Here is a 19,866-nt window from a genome sequence, read left to right as displayed (position 1 = left end):
TTTAAATGAGCCTCACCATCGCACATCTCTGAGCCACTTCCGTGTGTAATAGTTTTTCAATAAGATACCTCAGGCTGTTCATCACCTGTTTTGTGTCTGGATTGTTCATTACATGCAAAGGTTTTCGGCCATATATGCCCTATAAGCAAAACTGAATGTGACACTCCTGATTTAAGAGAAAGCTCACAAAATTCTTTTGCAAAGAACCACTCAGTTAGTTTTGCAGCACTTTTAATTAATGTCCAATGAAAAATATAATTTTCAAATTTTTTTGTTGAAAAAAAAAACAAAAAAACAACCAACAATTCAGATTCTTACTTTTCAAAAAGACATTCCTGCAAGAAACTTATTAGCCAATTGAATAGAAAAGTTGATACTGCTTTACCACTCTCAAATATTTCGATGAAATATGATCAAGTAAGAGAGAAAAACACAAAAAAGCAGTCATGGTTTTACATAGCTTCCACAACATACTCATACTTAATACAGATAATCAGGCCAGACTGCAATATCTGTGACCAACATCTATACCAAAACAATAAACAGATGCGGACACATTTGTTGGACTTTATCACATCTGCAAAAACCACTGTACATTATCACAAATCACTTTATTGCCACTTCCTCAAATATGGAAGCTAAACTGCGAATGTTTCTAATAAACAAGGGGGCTACTGTGTATAAGGAGGTACTGAAACTAGTAATTTATTTTTGTAGTGGTGTTGCACACCAGACTGATATGACCTAAAGAATAGTTGGAGATAAGCAAGTCCCTCAGACTTGAAATGCTGATGAATATTTAGGGAGAAATGGAACATGGGGGTGACTTTGGTTGATTTGGCCTTTTTCCAATCAATCTGCCTATTTGAAGTTGCAAAAACGAGCGTAACATTCAGTTAACAAATGGCTTGGATTCTAGAAAGTTCTCCCTTTACACTCTGTTTACTGACATCATGTTTACCTCCTCATAGCATCTGAAGCACAAGTAAAAACAGGATGCAGAGAAAAGTCTATACTGCATCTCATAATTTTTAGCTGCACGCATGTTAATCAGGGCAGAGCCCGAAACTGATTCAGCAATATACTTTACAATTTGCAAAATAAAAAAAACACACACACAACAAAGAGTAGCCCATTAATTTGTTTTTCCTGACTTAAACATGCAGTGCTTAGTGGAGCCCACATTGAAGGACACTGGCGAGCTGTATTTTAGGTCTGTTCCACAGTGAATCGCTCAGTAGTTTAAGGTACCTTAAATCCTCATGCTGTGTAATCTACACCTACACTTGCTCTAACTGTACAGAGACTTGTACAAAAAGTAGAGACCTTTTAAACCGTTTTGCAAAAATAAAAGAGGCTATAAATAGCACATTATTTTCTTTCATTCAAGTGGACCCTGCACGACTTACGGAATGACATACAGCATGTAAAGTAATGCGAATGCACCACAAAATGAAATGACACAGCATACGAGCTCACTTTAAATAAACGCCATATTTTACAGCATCAGATATGTCAAAGTGTGGTTGTGCTTGACACTGCAAGCATGAAATCGCCCTCATGGCACCTTGTACACCCATTAAAAAAATGCAATGGAGATCACAGTTTAAGTGCATATTTAAATATTAGAGAACACACACAGACACACACACACACACTCACAGATGCGTACTGCTCTTTCTAAGATCATAGACCTAGTCCAGGTTTACACTTTCAAAGAAGGCATGACATCAATACTGCATTTTGAGAAAAACATCCACAAGTCTATGGCTTACATGAGTCTACGGATTGTCTTATTCTGGGACCTGCTGAAGCTTTTTTTTTCTGTTCTTTTCACCAAACATATATGAGATCTTTGCCTTGCGCATAAAAAAAATCGTATATTTCTCCAGAAAAAGGGAATAGAAAAATAAAATAGAATTGTAACTTCAAAATCTAAAATAAAACTGATTACACTTTCATGGTGTCTTTTAAATATGACGCTGGAGTCAGCAGACAGTCTGCTTAGCTTAGCATAGTTAAAGCAAAACAGCTAGTCTTTCTAAAGGAAACAGTCACTTTTAAAGATCACCAATTAACATGGACTGTGCGCAGTGCTGCAGTGGTGAGCACTGTCACCTCAAAGAAATAAGGCTGGTCTGCAGTGGGGGCTGTGGTGGAGTTGGCATGGTCTCCTGTGCGTATCCCTGTGAGGTTTTTCCTCCCGCGGTCCAAAGATATGCTTGTTTGATTAACCAATCATCCAAAATGGTCCATAGATGTCCATGGATGCGAGGAGGGACATTACCCCGCCCCTTTCTCAATACCACATAATATAAGCTCCACCTTCCCTAGTACCCTAAAATGGATAGGATAAACCTAGTATACTTAAATCTCACTTAAGCTAAAAGGCAAGTAAGTGTATTTCTTAAAATAAGAGTAGTATCAGGGTACCTTTAGCTATAGGTACACACAGCCTGGTACACAGGCATGTTTTCAAAATAAAAGTCCTACATTTTCTTAGACTATACTATAAAATGCTTCATGTGTATTGGCACATATTCTTCTTCAAGGCAACATTAGACAACAATGTTAGAACGACAAAAAGCATCACCTCTTTTTGAAATATTCTTTGCGACCTAACAAGTACATCAGCACTCATTAAGTAGTTACCACAGTTAAATAAAAATACAATAATGATAATATATATATTTTTTAAAAAGACACGTTTTGCAAAGATACAGTTGAAATGAGAGGAAATAACCTCATAACAGCTATCGTGGGTTGTAAACCGTACGAAAGTCTTGAGGTGAAACTGCTGTTCCCTGCTGAACAGAGCCTCAAGTCATCATAAAGTTAGTTTGCAGCTTGCTCCCTGTTGAGTAATGCAGTCGATGAGATGAACTTTCTGTTTCGGTGATTCATGACACTTTGCATGAGCAGGTGGTTTTCAAGTAGCAATTTCAGCAAATCAAAAACAGGTTTATTCTCTGGGTTGAAATGCTCCTCGTGGCAAAGACATTCCACTGATATATGGGAGGAGGATGAGTGCGATGGATTTTCTTCACTGTGAAAATACTTGTGTGTGTGGAAGTGATGCTCCAGGATTATCTCATTATCTTTGGATGCCTCTGCTTAGTTGTTATTTACCACATACAGGCCACTGAGATGTAAACGTTTGCTAAAGAGCTTTTCAGAGTCTTTGAATTCCTTCTGTCAAGTAAAATATTAGACTGTGTTTATGTGTATAAGTTAAAAATCCATGTATTTGGCTGGGCCTCATGTTTCATTGGTTCAGTGTTCTTCATGGTCTATTATCTTTGGCCAGTGAGTGCATCATCCAGTTGACCTTGGTCTTCCAGCTTTCCCGCAAGGCTTCGTTGAACTTTACTTTGAAGTTCTTCAGCGCCTCGTCCTCTGTTTTGCCCAGCGCTAAAGAGTCCTTTTAAAAACAAGAAACCACTAATTATTAACATTGTTGTCATTCTCCTCATAATCATTAACTGCTACATCATAACTGTGGCATACCTTTAGATACTGTATGTCTTTGAAGGACGTGAGTTCAGGTAGCCCCGCTGCCTTCATCATGGCGAAGAGGTTGACAAACAGCGTCCCGTTCCGACACAGGATCTTATAGGCCCGCTCACAGTACTCCCTGAACCTGATGCAAAAGATGCAAAAACAAACACGTTTCATAAGTTAGCAGAACCCCAGAACAATCCATCCATCCTTTACTGCTTATTCAATTCAGGGTCACAAGGTGCCTGGTTCCTATGCCAGGGTACACGGTCTATTACAGGGCCAAGACAGACAACACAGACTCCACACAGAAAGGCTCCAACTGACAGGTGGATTTAAACCCAACTCCTTCTTGCTGTAAGAGGACAGCGCTTGCCACTGCACCACTGTGCCAAAGTCTATAACTATAACTACGTACGTGTGTTAGAGTTACATGTTTTTATTGTACCTCTCAAATTTCTCACTGTTGTTTGTTCGTCCTTGCTGGATCACGTGGACAAAGTCATACGTCAGGATAAAAGGCACGCGCTCCCTGTTGATCCCGAGTTTCCGCTTGAAGTTGCCCAGGAAGTGCCCAAAATCAATGTGGAACAGCTAAAAAGCAAAGTCTCACTTTAGTCACTACGTCTGAGTCTCCCAAACACTGACTGACCTAAACAATTTGACTCCAGCATGTTTCACCAAAAAATTATTAGAATATTACAAAGCACATTTTTTTTACCAACTCCAACCAAAAACATTACACATCAATCAACAACATAATTTTGCTGAGATTCAAACGTGCAGTAAATCTTACCTGTCCAGTTTCCCTGATCATGATGTTGTCATTGTGACGATCTCCGATGCCCAAGACGTAAGTAGCTACACAGTAGCCAGCGCAGGACAGTGTGAACTCCTCTATCGCTTGATCAAGTTTGTCCCTGGTGACATAAAAGGTCACAGAAACGAGGAAGCAGAACATGAGCGAGTTGTGTTCTTACAGTGCTTTCACACTTCTCTTATATTTCCTATATCAGCCTGCATTACACAAACGCAGCCATGAAGCAGAGTGTCATCGGTGACAGAGCATATGAAATGTTCAAAGAGGAGTTCCTGTGGCTGATTAACGCCTGATCGTCACATCCTTTCGCAGCCTAGACGTGTGGAGGGTTCATTGTGTTTTTTATACTAATTTTCTCACGCTGCAGTGTCCGCGCTAATTATCTTTGTATTCTGTGGGGCCATCAGCCTGGACACACCAATGTGAAGTACAGAGGCTTATTCATTACTTCTTCAAGGAGCTTTTAGAATAGACAAGACCTTCAGACTGTCTGGCATCAAATAAAATCTACTCTCATTTAATGCTGCTAAAGATGCTGCCAGCCGGGGCACTTTGTGCTGCTCTATCCGGTTTTAAAATGCTACAAGGAAAAAACACTTTTAAGAAAACAATTTAAGTAAAAAAAAAAAAAAGAAACTACAAGATGAAGCAGTACTGTTTACTGCTCACAAGAAGTGAAATATTTATATCAAACTATGCAAGTTTTCCTGAATGGGACTGGGAATAGGATGAAGGCTTGTGTGCCTTAAACACCCTTTTTTTCATATTCTTAAATCTTATTTTCTGTCCTTCCCCTCCCCCTTCTTTTCCACATGAACAAAAATGGATAATTGATCGCAAACATATTATTGTTTTACTTAAAAAATATCAATACCCATCTGTGGCTCAATATACGCGGCTGCTTTGTGCTAAAATCAAGAGGAGTCGATGAAATGATGAGATGCCGCTTTGGAAAATTCACATGATGTTATCGCGAATTTCAAATTGAAAAACTTCTTTCTTGACACTTGTCCTAGGAGGACTTGGGGAAGTCCCCACAACAACCTGAGGGAGGTTTATGGGGGGAAAAGGGTGCATATGCGGATTAGCTCACCCCACTCCTGCTCTGTGTCTTCTGTGTGGTTTTATGTCATGCTTGGCTGTGTGTATAATGCACCTAATTTGCTTTGCTTTTTGAGGTTAAATAGGGTCATCACCTCTACAGAGTGTCTACACCAAATAAGATGACAATCGGAGAGCTTCTGAGAGTTGCCATTGTGCCAGAGTTCATCGTACTCACTCGGGATTCTTCGATTTGAGCCAGTTAAGCAAGGCGTCCTTGTTGAAGGCAGCGGTAGCGGCGCTGTTGCTGCTGTTACGCTGGATGTTGGCAATTGTGTCAGAGTTCTTCACAACCTCGATGAGCCCCATTTTGTTCCCGGTCGACAGGCAGCCGTACGGGATCATCCTGTGTTTGCCAAGTCGAAAAATGAACAGCGTTAAGGCTGGTGGACAAGATTTCCCCGTGCACAAGAGGCAATTAGTGTAAGAACCAGCTCCTACCTGAGATCCAGACCTTCTTTCTTCCACAGATTCTCCATGAGCTGGATCATCTGCAGGGTCAGCATGTCTTGTCGAAGGTCTAAAGGTGACAAGGAGAAATTGATATATCTAATCCTAACTTTTCTCTCGCATGACTCGTTCCAAACCCACAGTTTTTATCTTCCCAGCAGATTTGAATGTGCAAACCAGCCCTTAAACTAAAACAGGCACCTTGAGAAAGGCATGTTCGACCTTCTTGTCTCTTACCATCTCCATTTTTGAAGATAATGCCCACCATGTCTCCTTCAACTGCGGGATTCTTGAACATCAGCCAGAGTGGCTTCATCTTGGAGTCCATAAATCTGCATCTATCAGTACTGTAACAGCAAAAATGCTCATGTTCATTTTCATCCTTGTACATATATTTTTGCTCAGTAACTGATATCCCTTGTGAGCTGTTGTATAAAAATGATTTTTTTTTGTCCATGACGACACTGACAATGCGCTCATATGTTTGTAGGAGGGAGAAATGAGAGTAAGTTGCTGTGATCCTGAATCAACTGAAGAGTTAATTTCTCCGTGTACCACTTAAATGTATTTTTTTTTATTCAGTAAAGCCAGAAAAGGAGCCAAAGTGGCCTTTGCAAAATCCAATAAGGAGGACAATAATGCATAAAACAATTATGCTCTCTTGTGTGCGTTTGCATTTGTGTGTTTTTCTGGGCCACTAACCAGATCTCAGAGAGGATGATGCTCGGGTTGAGTGGTGACAGAAGGTCTGACAGGGCCTCCAGGTAGGACTCTTGTCTGATACACTGCTTCAGGTCCTCTGCCGTCACCTTCTGGGAGCCCAACTTGACAAAGTCACTCAGAGCCTTCATTTTGCCCAGAGCCTCATTCTGAGTGTGTGAGAGTTAACACAGAGACTGAGAATCAGTTGAAAACACACAAGATCAAAGCGAAGGTGAGTAAGAATCAGGAGGTGATTACCTGTTTGGTTAAGAGCTTGATGTGATGGATATTTCCCCTGCAGTAGGCCTCGAGAATCAGGCCAAAGCGCAAACCCACAGATGCCACATGAGTCTCTGACCTACAATAGACACAAATCTCCAGTCAAACAAAAAGCTGACTCGATCTTGTTTTTCTTTCTGCTCCCTTTTTTCTAACTAGCTTGTATTTTTTAAAGCTAGCCCCTTCTCACTCACCTGAGATGCCAAAACAGAAAATGTCCGATCCTCCTGTTGGACAGTGCCCGTTCTAACAAGAAAGTGGTAAGGTCACAGTCCAGGTAGGACTCGTACTTCAGGACCTGGACCAGCTGGATCAGATAATGAAGCAGCTCATCATCACTGTGTGCAGAGAAATGTGGCTTATGCGGTTAACAGTCACAACACAGCATGCCTGGCACTGTAAGCTTCTGAAACAGATGTGTGTGTACCTGAGCTTTCTGAGGCATCTGATAGTGAAAGAACGAACCGCTGGGTCGGGAAAACTGTAGTCTAAGAGCTCCAAGGCGTGGATGGCAGGGAGGTCTGGCCAGTTCCTCAGTAAATTCACCATCTGAGGAGAATCCAAGAATTATTTTCTAACATGATGAGAAAAATCAAGGAGATTTTGACAATTTGAAGATTAAAGCAGGCTGCTGATGTTAATTCACAACTCGATATTTCTTTCTGCGGCAGTGACATTACTATAATTTTGCATGATTCACTGTTAAAACATTCCTTAGTTTTGAAGCTCCAAAAACCTGTAAAGTCACACATTTTCTTGCTCTTGTTACAACAAAGGTTTACTGCAAGACCTCTGTGGTTGGTAAATATTACCAACATAATATTATAAATAAATATTATATTACATAGATCAGAGCTCATGGTTGCCTGTTTTCTATAGATAGAACTTTATTTTGAAAATGTAAAAGAATGAAGTACAGCTGGCATTCATGGATGTTTGCTAAAACAAAATAAAACACCCAATATAAACTATTAGTTGTCTGTATATAAGAAACTAAGAATACATACTGATATGGATATGTGTAACTGTAAAGAATTATAGACCCTTCACTCACACACACAGATACACACTTATCTACACTACATAGTATTCATCCCAGTTTTAATAATCCTATATAGACTATCATTTCAGATGAAAAATTTGACTTCTTTGAGCTTTTTTCTGATTCGTTCACTCCTTGTTTGAAATTTTGGCCACTTTAACCCTTAAAGCTAAGCTAATCATCTGAAACAAAAGGTTTTACATCTCCAGATCGACTTACAGACATCAGTGAAAAATACAAAGAATAAATAACGCTTTACTCGTACCTGAACTACATCCTCACGCTTATTCCACTTGGTGATGAGGAGGAGCTTGGACAGACTTTCAGGATAATGATCGCGGACTTCGGTGCGGAGCTTCCACAGGAGCTCTTTCTCGTCCTCGAAAAACTCGGTGTAGTTTTTGTTGTCCATGAATTCTTTGAGCTTAAAGTACTACAGAGAGCACATGATCCACACACAAAGTTATTAAATTTTCTGCTTTAAAAACAAAACAAAAATTCTAACTATGTAAAATTTGTCACATGTGAGTCCTACCTCGTCTTTAGTGGCTAAACTTAGATCACCATTCCTCTCCATGTCACATATCTGAAAACACGTGAGGATTATTGCTTGGACTGACTGTCATCAAACAAAGATCCAAATATGTGCTTCAGCCTCAATAAACATGACACAATAATTCTGTGTAAAAATCATAAAATGACTTCATCATTAAGGAAAATGTTTTTTGGTATAAACTGAATGTATACAAATCCTATAAATTTCATTTAACTATATTCCATTAAATTTAATAAAATTTTACACTGTACTTCACGTTAGTTCACCTTTTTTTTTTTAATTGTAACTTTTTTTGTGTAGTCTTTTGGGAGATAGTACCTTTTCAAGTGGAGGGTAGTAGAGGGGGTGTGGCCGGATGTTGGGAAAATGAATGAGAAGTTCAGCGGCGCTGTCCACATTAGGGTTCTTCTCAACAGTTCCCATCGGGTTCAGCAGGTCACTTTTCTCATCTGTGATAAAAATATCATATATGAAATGATGAAATGTTCCATTTGGTGGAATCTTCTTCTCAGTTTTTAGTCTTTCGTCTAAGAAAACCACTCCCCCGCCTGGCAAACAGGTACTTCAGCATCTGCAAACAGGCTATCTTATTGCATCATAAGACACAAAATGTGTCACTATGTGTGATTTGGGCGGCAAGACGTGTCACTCTGGGCATTTCAGAAGCTCTCTGCGTGCTTCAAAGTGTTGTGGAGGAGGTGTTTTTTAAATTTTTTGAAGAGGATGAAAATGTAAGAAGAGGCAAGGCTGAAAAGTACCAGGAACACACGGCCATGTGGATAAGTGGAACTCCCCAGTCTTCAGCTGGTCCTTGTAGTCAAACACCATGGTGTTCACCCAGGCTATTGGACAATCCTGAAAAGACAAAGAGAGAAACTTTATTGTTTCACTTCACACACCATCTTCAAGCTTGAGGATCTTGGAAATGGTTTAAAACTGAGTCAGAGAATGTAAAAGATGTACAGAGGAAAACGAACCTGCATAGCTTGCAGCCTGAGCTGAATTATGTTTCCTCAGTTGTAATAAAATCATGTGCAATACTTGGGCAATACAAATCTTTTATATTTAAGCTCTTTCCTCTCTGAAGATAAAAACGTTTGACTGAGAAATCTTTTTTTTTTTTTTGCATCATAAAAAATTAAAATCAAGATTCTCTAAAGGCAAAGCTTTTTTATTCTTTAATCTAAAATGCTTTGAATAATTAACCATCTCCTGCCCAACATGTGCTTTATTTTAAAGGTTCACTTGAATTCAAAACTTTAATATTCTAATTGCAATAAACACTCTGAACCTTGATTGCGGTATATTTAATTTAATTCACCGTTAGACTTAGAACCGCCTCCAAAAACATGACAATAAAACGTTAGGAGAATGATTCGTTTGTATTTCTAACTTCTAAAGTTCTCTATAAAAAGAATTTGAGTTCCAAGAAATCAGTAGAAAAATGACTTCCATTATTTCAGTGTGTTAAAAACAACAAAAACACAGTTAACACATTCAAGTTTAAAAAAAAAAGAAGAAAAAAAGGCAGTGCACATAAACAAGAGCGGCTAAAATAGCTCAACTTCCGCCAGCCTTTCTGCCGTCTGGCTGCAGGACTTCTCTTCCAGGCAAACAAAGAGAGAAGTGGCTCAGAAAGCAGAAGTGGTCTTAATGGCTATAAAACACACCTGGGCTACATGTTTTGGAGGTCTGCACAAACTCGAGCGCACAGCTGCTGCGTCGCTTCAAAACAGAAGATACTGCGACTACAGTAAAAGGGGAATTTGTTGTTCTTGTTCACTGTACCTTTCATTGTATACAGGGGAGGTTTGTTGGGGCTCTTTCAAATGTGGTATTTGAGTGTACTGCCACCACTGTAGCAGCTGTGCACCGTCCTGAACAGGACATATTTTATATTCATTTATATGACATAAAAGGAGCTGCTGCAAGAAGCTGCTGAAGCCAATCAGCATCCAACTGAATCCAACTTGCTTATAGTTAAAGTAACATATTAAATTTTGCATGTATTAATAAAATGAGAGGTCATTTGTTTGCTAGTAACATGCCGAGTGGAGCTTTTTTAACAAACATTTGTCATTTCGACCATAAACAGAAATGTGTATGGCATTGGTGTCAATTAATTAATTTTATCAAAAGTATGTTTTTTCCCCTCAGGTTAAAAGTTTAAAAATCTCTCTATGCTGGAAACTTCTTGTTATATAGAAAAGAAAAGCATAAATTCTCTTAAATTACTAATAATTAGTAGCTGCTCATGAATTTCTGTCAGTTGAATGACTGATTCAGCAGTTAATGTAATAAATGTTTTAAAGATAATTGGTGCATTAATGTCAGATCAGGTGTTATTGTCATTAGTATCTACATTTTGTGCTTTTTTAAACTATATTTTTGGGCCTTCCTTGTGTCAGGACACAGGGGAAGACACACTGTAATTGGATTCTGGGCGGATCTGAACTTTTTGCATTAGCCAAACAAAATACAGGTGTCCTGCTGAACCCAGTCAGCTAAACCAGCGTTCAGTTACTGACTGGATTTTGGCAAACAAATTACTCTTTCTTGGAGTGTTTGCCTCGCAGACCTTCAGGTGTCCTGATCAGCCTTAATTTTTCAGTTTAACAATTACACTGAAGTGTCGCCCTGGTATCACATACTTCTTAGTCAATACTAATTATTTTCAATGATGGAGCTGTAGCTAAACAATTATGTGCTTATCTTATTGTTAAACCACTAGTTTAAACCACAAATTATTATGATTTTTTTTGTTTAGAAATAAAACTTCATCATAAGCGGTAAAGCTTTGTGCAAACGATTACAATGCTTTTTATATTATCACCATTATTACTATGTGCTCCACTCTTCAAAATGTAATTTCACATCATTTTTGCATGCTTTGCCAGCCATGTATAAATGTATGCAAAGCTATATATAAAAGCTGTCTGTCATGCTTATTGTTGTAGGCGCACGTGTGCCTTTGTGTGCAGTGAGGTTTCTTTGTTTCATATATATACACACACACACACACACATATTTATATATATATACATATATATATATATATATATATATATATATATATATATATATCCTGTGTTGTGTTTGTTTGCCTAAAACATCAGTGAGAAGTAGGTCTTTAATCCTCAGTTTGATATATATCTTTTATAAAAATGTAGCCGTTTGCGTGGCCCATTAGTGCACTCCTTCACTCATTCAATTTTTGTCGTAATGCGATATACTAGCAAAGAGTCAATCAAAGAGAGAGTTTGTCTTCTGCTGCAGCCCTTACAGCAGAATAAACCTTTGAAAATGCAGCTGAACAATTGTTAAAACAGCTAGAAGAGTTGCAGGTGTAAATCCAACTACATGGATTTAATGTGTGCACTTTTCTTGTGCCTTTCTCTTTGTTGGCTTTTCTGAATTCATGCTTGTTAATCAAAAAAATGTTGCAAAGCCCTGCTGTAGATAAAATTGCTTTGTAATGTCTTAATCCCCCTCCCCCTCTAAGCTGTCAGCGAGCATGTAAATTTAGAAGGTTCAGTGTATATATATGTGTGTGTGTGTGTGTGTGTGAGAGAGAGAGAGATGAGGGCTGTGAAGATGAATTTAGAATTCCTTGAAAATGTTAGCCAATTCCTTCCTTCCTTGGACCGATGTGCAGATAAAAGGGCTGAAGCGGATGAAGTGTTAACCGCAGCCTTGCCACTAAGCACACTTGCACAACCCGACGCAGCAGAAACAACAGACCCACACAGAAGCTACACGCACTACACACAAGAGAGGAAACAGATCTGTTTGTGCTTGCGAACAAATTCACACCACCAGCCCAAAACACTGGCCTACTCAATCGAACGAGTAGTACGCTGAGACCCCAAAAGCATCACGAGTTACTGACACACTCACCGCTTTCTTGTTCTTCTTTTTGGTGCCGCGGGGCTTCTTGGTCTTTTCAATGACGCCGTAGAGCGCGAAACACAGGCGGCTCATGCGGGGCAGGTCGGCCACGTTTATGTCAAACTCCAGCTTCTGATTCCACAGCGGCTCGGAGCTCACTGTCACCTCCGAGCTCGTCACCACCTTACAGAGCAGCTCGCTGCCATGGAACAGACCAGCCTGCACTACAAGCTGCAGGGGAACCACAGATACACAGTAGTGATTAGATGGAGGCAAGACATGTGGTTTGGAAGCCGAAGACTTTAGCACTTTAGTGTGAAGGTGATTGTTTGTGGAAGATTTACAGACTTCACGAGATGATTCAGAGTTTCCTGTGTAATTCGAGCTATGAGTCAAAGAGTTTACACATTCGTAAGCGCAAACAGGTCTCCGTGCAGAGTCAGACACAAATGAAAAAACAACCGCCAGAGACGTAATTTAATACTGCACGACCATTAAGCTCCTGCCTTTCGCCAAATCAAGATAGTCCGAATTAACATTTACAAAATATATGAGCTGATTTCCCCCCTTCCCTCCAGGGGTTGTGTTTTCAAACCTCTGCTTGACATCCACAGACATGACTGATAATTATGCAGCAGGAAAAATTAGTCATGAGTCATGATGCTCTAAGGCAGCAGCACCCAGGAGTGCACTTGCACTTAATAACCCATCCAAACAGTAATGTAGTTAGTTATGAAACAGAATTACAAAGACAGACACACATTAACAGAGTTCCCACTCTTTCTTTCACTCTTTCTTCTGACACGGAAGGGTGAGCATGGAGTATCAGCGGATGTTTCCACATCCTTTGGCTGTTCTCGTACGCTCACTGACAGTTGTCAAATTTTGAGATAGGTCAGGAGCCCGTCTGCAATAGTAACATGCAACGCCTTCAAAAAAAGAAGTGCATTTGAAAGCGAAAGAGGGAGAGCATGTAGTCTGTCTTTTTTCTTAGAATCTAGGCCTCAGAATGAGACGTAAAAACCAGATAGACACTCCCCACTTCCTGTTTTGAAGTTTTAACCAACCGCCTTGATGAATTATGGGAAATGTGTGGTCTGTACCATGTGACCCCCCTTGTCATTTACATGTCAGCCCCGCTGTTCCTACAACTGAAATTGAGATATTGGTAAACAAGTGAATGCCACATTTCATTGAGCAGCAAAGTGAGAGAAAACCCACGCAAAACCACACCGACCTTCATTCCCTCGTCTGCGTTGACTCGTTTGCCTTGCACCAGGTGAATGTGGAAAGGCTCATTGATGGACCACAGAGAGGAGGTGTTTTGCTGTAGGAAGAAGTCAGAGGAAAAAAGGGAATTTAATTTCTCACTGCCTTGCATTCACACGGTTGCTCCAATTTCCTGTTTGGCCACAACTCAAAAAAACGAAAAGAGGGTAGACGCAAAGTAACATCTACTTTCAAAAGAAAGTTGGGGGGGGGGGGACTTTCTAACTGAAGACAACTGCCAAAAGATTTTTAGCTGCTTATCTGACGAGCTTCAGATAAAAGTTTCAAAACATTATAAAACGATATTTTTTATTATGCTAAAGCAGTTCCAACGTATGCTGCATGCGCAACTACAGCAAATGAAAGACAAGCCGTCAGATGTAAATTATCTACACCGAGCTGCGTGGCTTATTTCAAGTGTGCCAAAGTCCGCAGGCTAGTCGAGTAACAACTGCAAGAAAAGAGAAAAGGGGGAAAAAAAGAGCATGTGCTCCTCTTTTAATGAACGACAGCTACCGCCTGACCTCTTACCTTCTTCAGTGGCAGAGGAGGAGGTCTGGATAAGGAGCGACTCTTGTACACCTGGTTGCACATTCTGCCCTGCTCCTCCTGACATTTGGTGACGGTGGAGTAGTGCACCATGGTGAGGTGGGGGTTCTGGCCATTTCTCAAGCACGAGAAGATGTACTGAGGAGAGAGACAACAGAAGATTTACTGGCACAGCCATCAGTCAGTTCACCCACAGATATTTCCCAGTGTTCTGATAGCGCTGGTTAGCTCCTGAAGGCTGTTCATTTGCTGTAGGTTAATGCAGCTCAAATCTCATTATGTGTGGATGGATGCAGTTCCTTTCTGCAGGGCTGCTATACAGATATGAGTCACCCCTGCAGGTAGTTGGAGTTTCAAAATCAACAGTGGAGTCTCCGGCCACCAAAATCTTGACTTAGCCTACTCCTAACCGACAGTCATTTCAGTTATTATGGACCCACCTGCACAGGCTGAACGCAGACAAACGACACTAAACAGAAACTCGCACACATTCACAGAGAAAACAACAGCTTGTCTAGAATATAGAGAATGCAATTCACAGTTTCAACAAAGATCAGCAGAGAAAGTCCAACTTTTCACAGTTCGTTTTTCAGTTTGTGAATAAATAGATAAACCTTCATCTTAAAGGCGCTGTGGGTTAATATGTCAAAGAGCATGTGTATTTTTTTTTAAAGACGGATGCTGATATGAAATCAATTAGGTAGAATAGTTCATACTGAGTCTAGCACATGCCCACAGGAACGAGGAGGATAAAGGCCCCCTAGGTGCCCTCCGAAACACTTCTTTGTGGCAAAACAGAAAGAAAAATGACATCTGTGCTGATTATTTGTTAGCACATTTTTATGTCTCTCTGCAACTCGTCTAGAAGCGAAATACAAAAGCTATCATGGCAGAAAATGAGCCTGAAAGAAAATTGGACTCTTGGGAATTATCATCCAACAAAAACACAAACCCAAAATAAAATTTGACAAACCTACACAGGATTTGCCTCAAAGCCACAATACGAACATCTAAAATTTCTAGTCCAGAATTTGGTTAAAAAACAAAAATGGGACTGAGTCATTAAACCAACAAAACCAACTGTGAAAAAAGAGAAATAATTAAAGTGGTAAAGTTAAAAAAAAAATTCTATGCTGCATTTTCACACAATTTTCTGCTCCAAGAGTTTATTTTATTCGATTAACTCACTTTGAACTGACACAGTGGGTGTTTCCCATAGATGAAATCCCACCTCCCGTTGACCTGTAAGGTGTAGTCTTCAGGTTCCTGTCGCATTAAGCGGAAAACGGTAGCCTTCTTCTTCAGAGCGCTCTTCATCAGAACCAAGGGGAGGTCATGAGGGTCCTGCTGTAGCATGAAGCTTTCCTGTAAGAGCAACAGACAACATCATTCAAATAAAGAGTACGGCTTTACAGAAAATCTTAAAATTGCTGCTTGTTCCTGAGTGTTGTTTTGAAGGTAGTGTTTATGGTGTGGGAGGGGGCTTTCCAAAGGTGATCACATTTACTTAAAATCACCTCCACAATGTGTCTGCACAAGGTGGAACCACAGTTTTTCCAATCAAAGCTACTTTGCTTTTTGCGGGTTCCCTGCTGCCCCATCATACCAGAACATTAAATTTGATTAGTTTGAACAAACTGGACTGTATGACTCATGACAACTTAAAAAAACAACAACTGATGAACTCACGTCAGAAGCCTCAAACTTGACATTAATGAAGATCTTCTTGATGTTTTTTGTCTTGAGGCTCTGCGGCAGGGAGCAGCATGGCTCCAGTTCACATGGGAAGCTGTACTCCATCCACTTCTGCCAGGGCAGACTCTGTCGATCTTGAGCCTTTTCTTCGCAAAACGCCCTCATCTTGGTCCGAAACTCATTTACCTCGTCATTCTTCTGAGCTTCAAACTCATGCAGACCTGGAAAGTTGGTTAAAAAGTAAAAGGAGAACTTAGCTTATCATTTAATTAACTGAAACACGAAAAACGTTCAGATGAATAAAGAAAACATAGAAAAGAAATTATGCCATCAGAATAGCAAATTTTCCCTGACTAAATCTATAAGAAACATAGGCTAAAATGTAACAATGCTATTAGCCACGTTTAGCTTTAAGTCTGTATATTTGAAAACTTTATCCCTGAATTTTTCAAAAGTTAATTACACGTAAAATATGAGTGGAATCATATTATAACTATCTAAAGAATAATTATCATTCCACTCATAATATATTCAGAATACATGAGAATATGGGGGGGTTGCTAAACAAATAAATTAGCTTTAGCTAGTTAGCCTAGCCGAGCCCTACTTTTTCAGGTTAGCTACATTAGCTTATAGTATCTTTGGTTAATTCACAGAATCATTATTTTTAATTACTGTGAACCTACTGTAAAAACCAGAAATTCCTACAGCAGTGAAAAAACAAGAAAGCTTCTGTCATTTAATGATTACTTTTGTGTAATATGAACGGCAATGGCTGTAAAACCTATATCTCAAATTTAAACCTTCACATTTTTCAAAGCTGTGAAGCGGGCCAGATTGAAATCTCTGCTGGTCAGATTTTGGCCCCTAGGCTTTATATTTGACATTATTGGCTTATAGCTAGCCAGCAACCTGCTTTACTTGTAAAAAAAAAAAAAGACGATTAGCATCGTGGATATACTGTAACTCAGAAAGAAAATGCTTTTTTGTTAATAGTTCCTTCTTTTGAGCAAAGTGTTATTCTGCTAACTTTATAGTCTCCGAAAAATAAGAATACTTTTGTTCCAATTAGCATTTTAACTCTGCCAAACCAAGGCTTCAAAACTACAACCACAGCAACTTTTCATCAGTTCTCATGCTGTAAGTGTGCTGTGGCACTTGTTGATCCAGACCCCTGCAACAACAACTGAGCAAAAGAAGACATTTTTGTGGCACTAAGAACATAGCAGAGCCACAGTAATGGTGACAAGTGGATGAGATCAAAGCTGCTGTGCAAACATTAAGACGTTATCAGGATGAGTGTTGCAAGTCAGAAACTCTCATTTCATTTCTCTTTTTTAAATGCATACAGTCACTTGTTCTGTCTGACTCTGAGAAATCTAGTAGACTGGGCAGCAATTCAGGGGACTCGAGCCAGACTGGAATATCTCTATAGCTTAATGACAAGAACTCTTCTCTGTAATCATGACTGATTTAATCTCATAGAACAGTACCACAAACCCTTAAAAGCAAACAACAAAAAAACAAACAAAAAAACCCTCTATAGACACTGCAGAGGCCCACCTTTGCCAATTAACAGGCTGATTTGGGCGTTGGTGAGTTTCTCCACCCGGTCGCCCTCCCTCGCCACCAGCCTCAGAACACACATGAAGGGCCGCACATCACTTATGCGCCTCGATTCTTCCTCCAGCTCTTCCCTTTCCGCCGTCTCGTTGATGCAGGTGAAGACGTATCCATCAGGATCGCCGAGTCCACAGAACAGGGCCTCACTTCTCGCATTTTTCCAAACCATCTGAAATAAGAGACAAGAGGGATAAATGAACACAAGAGCCCCAGTTTTGATGAGCTGCCATGCCCAGTTTTCATGAGAAAAAAAAAACAAGACTGTCCAGTTACTGTTTTCAAAATTAAAACAAAAGCAAATGATCCTCTGATTAATCTAATGAGCTGAAATAAAGCAAGAAAATCATTGTTTCTAAAGCTTTCCTAAAATTCCTAGTGAATTAGCAATGACTGGAGGGCCATTTCATCTATTAATCATCCTAACAGCATCCATGAGTATCATTACCTAACGCAGCTAAATCAAACAGCCCGTAGTGGCAGAAGTGTTGGCCCGTTCAGCAGCACGTTCACATTTTAACAGCAGATCTGCTTCGGCAGAGTGCTGGCTGTGTTTCCCAGGGAGGAAAGCTGCAAGCTCCCTCTCTGTCGGAAGCATCAGAACCGGGGAGCATTGTCTGAGCGGGGGCTGCGTTTTAATTAGTTTAATGTCTGAAGAAAACATTAAGTCAACCAATTTGTTTAAAAGCGTATTATTGTGACTGACAACAAGATTTTGCAGTCTGAGCGTCTGAGCTGTTATGCTGCAGTCAATCAATTACAGTCTCCTGGAAATACAGTGCTCTCTAATAATAGACGCAACGTGTGATTACATTACACATCCACATATCAGTGAGGAGTTGAGGTTTCAGAGACCCTTTTAAAAGCAGATGCCGATGCATGTGAGCGTTGGGTTGGGGTGGGAGGGACACTGTACCTTTTTGATGCTTTTGATGGTGTCGTTTCGAGACACGGGGAATTTGAGGAAGATCCCAGTAGGCAGCAGGAAGTCCATGTTGATCGCCTGGTCCCCCTCCTTCTCCCACTCCTCCTGCATCCCATACTTCCCTGGGGGCATGGTGACGGCCTCTCATTTACTGCCAGCTCCTCTGCTGCTCACCAGAACACGAGCCGGCTGTCCACACACAGAGCAAGCACAGCCGGGGTTAATATGTCCACTATTAACAAGTGTCCCTGCACGAGCTGTCTGCTGTTTGTTCCCAAAACACTGGATAATGCATCTTTAAGAGGTTGTAGTTGAAAAAGGAAGAGGACGTGCAGGTTGTAAATAACGTGAATGAATGGTAGCTTATTGAAGGGCCTGGCCTGCACCTGATCCCCTTCCTCCTGATGGTGATATAAGAGCACACAGATATTTAAAAAAAAAAAGAAGATTAAGACGACCTGAGTGCTTCTATCACGTTTACTACGTGCAGTTCTGCCTTTAATGATCAAAAGGAAATATTCAAGGGTCAAATCAGGTGAAACGGCGCTTAAAGAAACTTCAGCTTTCTGGTACATCTGCTGAATAAAATGCAAATCAGAAAAATGGAAATGTGCTTCTGCTTCCCGCAAATGTAACGAAGTGTGTGTGCAACGAGAACAAGTAGGGTTTGCAACGTAAAGTAATTCTACACTATTGATTTTCTTTGGTAAGAGGAAACTTGCGCTGTGTGCGCTGCATGTGAATAACAGATGTAGGCTGACTTGTGCCCACAGCCTAAACAATGATAAATAAATAAATGTTAAGCTTTTAAAATGAAGCTCACAGGACCGGATGGATGTCAGATACGCTGTGATATATCTGTATATTTTGAAATGAAAGGCTAGAATGGAAATAAAAAGATACGGCGCATCCAATCCAACACGCAAACGTGACGCTGCGCCGTTGTCAGTAAAACTTGTGTCATGGCGAAAGCCTTGCCAACCTGTTAGCGCACACACTTGCCTGTCAGCTCTACAACCCGGTCATCTCTTCATGGCTTTCCCCCCTTTTCCCCCCGTCTTCTTCTTTTTGTTGTTTTTTATCGCAGTGAAGATGGAAGACGGAACATCACGGAGACGTGGGTCGCTCAGATCCGGCGGCTGCAGGATCTATCCGTAAGGAGGAGATGAGCAGGGTGAGGTGCTGTAAATCCGAGCGCTCGTACGGCTCCTGTGAAGCAGTGGAGTGCCTCCCTGCCTCGGTGCTGTGCGCTGTCAATCAGTGGGGCGCTGATGTTGCGCTGACCCTGACGGATGAGCGGCTGCGCGCTGCCTCACCAGCTCTCTCGCTCTCTCTCTCTCTCTCTCTGCTCGCGGGCCAAGGGACCGTCCGCCAAAAGTTTGCGCGAAGTGAAAGTACACCGCTCTCTCCACCTCCCGCCCTCCTCCTGTCTTAGGTGATGTATGTAGGAGACTTTAAAAAAATATTTCAAG

At 40.6% G+C, this 19,866-nt stretch overlaps 1 protein-coding gene and 1 long non-coding RNA gene across 2 annotated transcripts in view; one reads left to right on the top strand and one right to left on the bottom strand.

The window, feature by feature from the left end:
• The window catches only part of LOC143414276 (uncharacterized), a 30,599-nt gene that overhangs the window by 1,519 nt on the left and 9,214 nt on the right, over nucleotides 1-19,866 (top strand). The window lies entirely within an intron of this gene.
• On the bottom strand, nucleotides 221-19,737 carry pik3cd (phosphatidylinositol-4,5-bisphosphate 3-kinase, catalytic subunit delta). Its single transcript, XM_004554198.3, has 23 exons — nucleotides 19,397-19,737; nucleotides 18,386-18,583; nucleotides 17,413-17,641; nucleotides 15,844-16,070; nucleotides 15,343-15,519; nucleotides 14,137-14,292; nucleotides 13,574-13,663; nucleotides 12,346-12,567; nucleotides 9,207-9,303; nucleotides 8,767-8,897; nucleotides 8,428-8,478; nucleotides 8,158-8,325; nucleotides 7,278-7,399; nucleotides 7,045-7,188; nucleotides 6,830-6,929; nucleotides 6,572-6,738; nucleotides 6,107-6,216; nucleotides 5,861-5,939; nucleotides 5,598-5,765; nucleotides 4,295-4,418; nucleotides 3,947-4,092; nucleotides 3,508-3,640; nucleotides 221-3,421 (listed from the first exon to the last, which is right to left on the bottom strand). Exons 2-23 carry the CDS (start codon nucleotides 18,524-18,526, stop codon nucleotides 3,284-3,286), a joined length of 3,120 nt encoding a protein of 1,039 aa, XP_004554255.1. The 5' UTR covers nucleotides 18,527-18,583; nucleotides 19,397-19,737; the 3' UTR covers nucleotides 221-3,283.

The sequence above is a fragment of the Maylandia zebra genome, linkage group LG20 (assembly GCF_041146795.1).
Source record: "Maylandia zebra isolate NMK-2024a linkage group LG20, Mzebra_GT3a, whole genome shotgun sequence".
Classification (NCBI taxonomy): Eukaryota; Metazoa; Chordata; class Actinopteri; order Cichliformes; family Cichlidae; genus Maylandia; species Maylandia zebra.
Note: the sequence above shows the minus strand (reverse complement) of the source record. Positions and strands in the feature narration are given on the sequence as shown.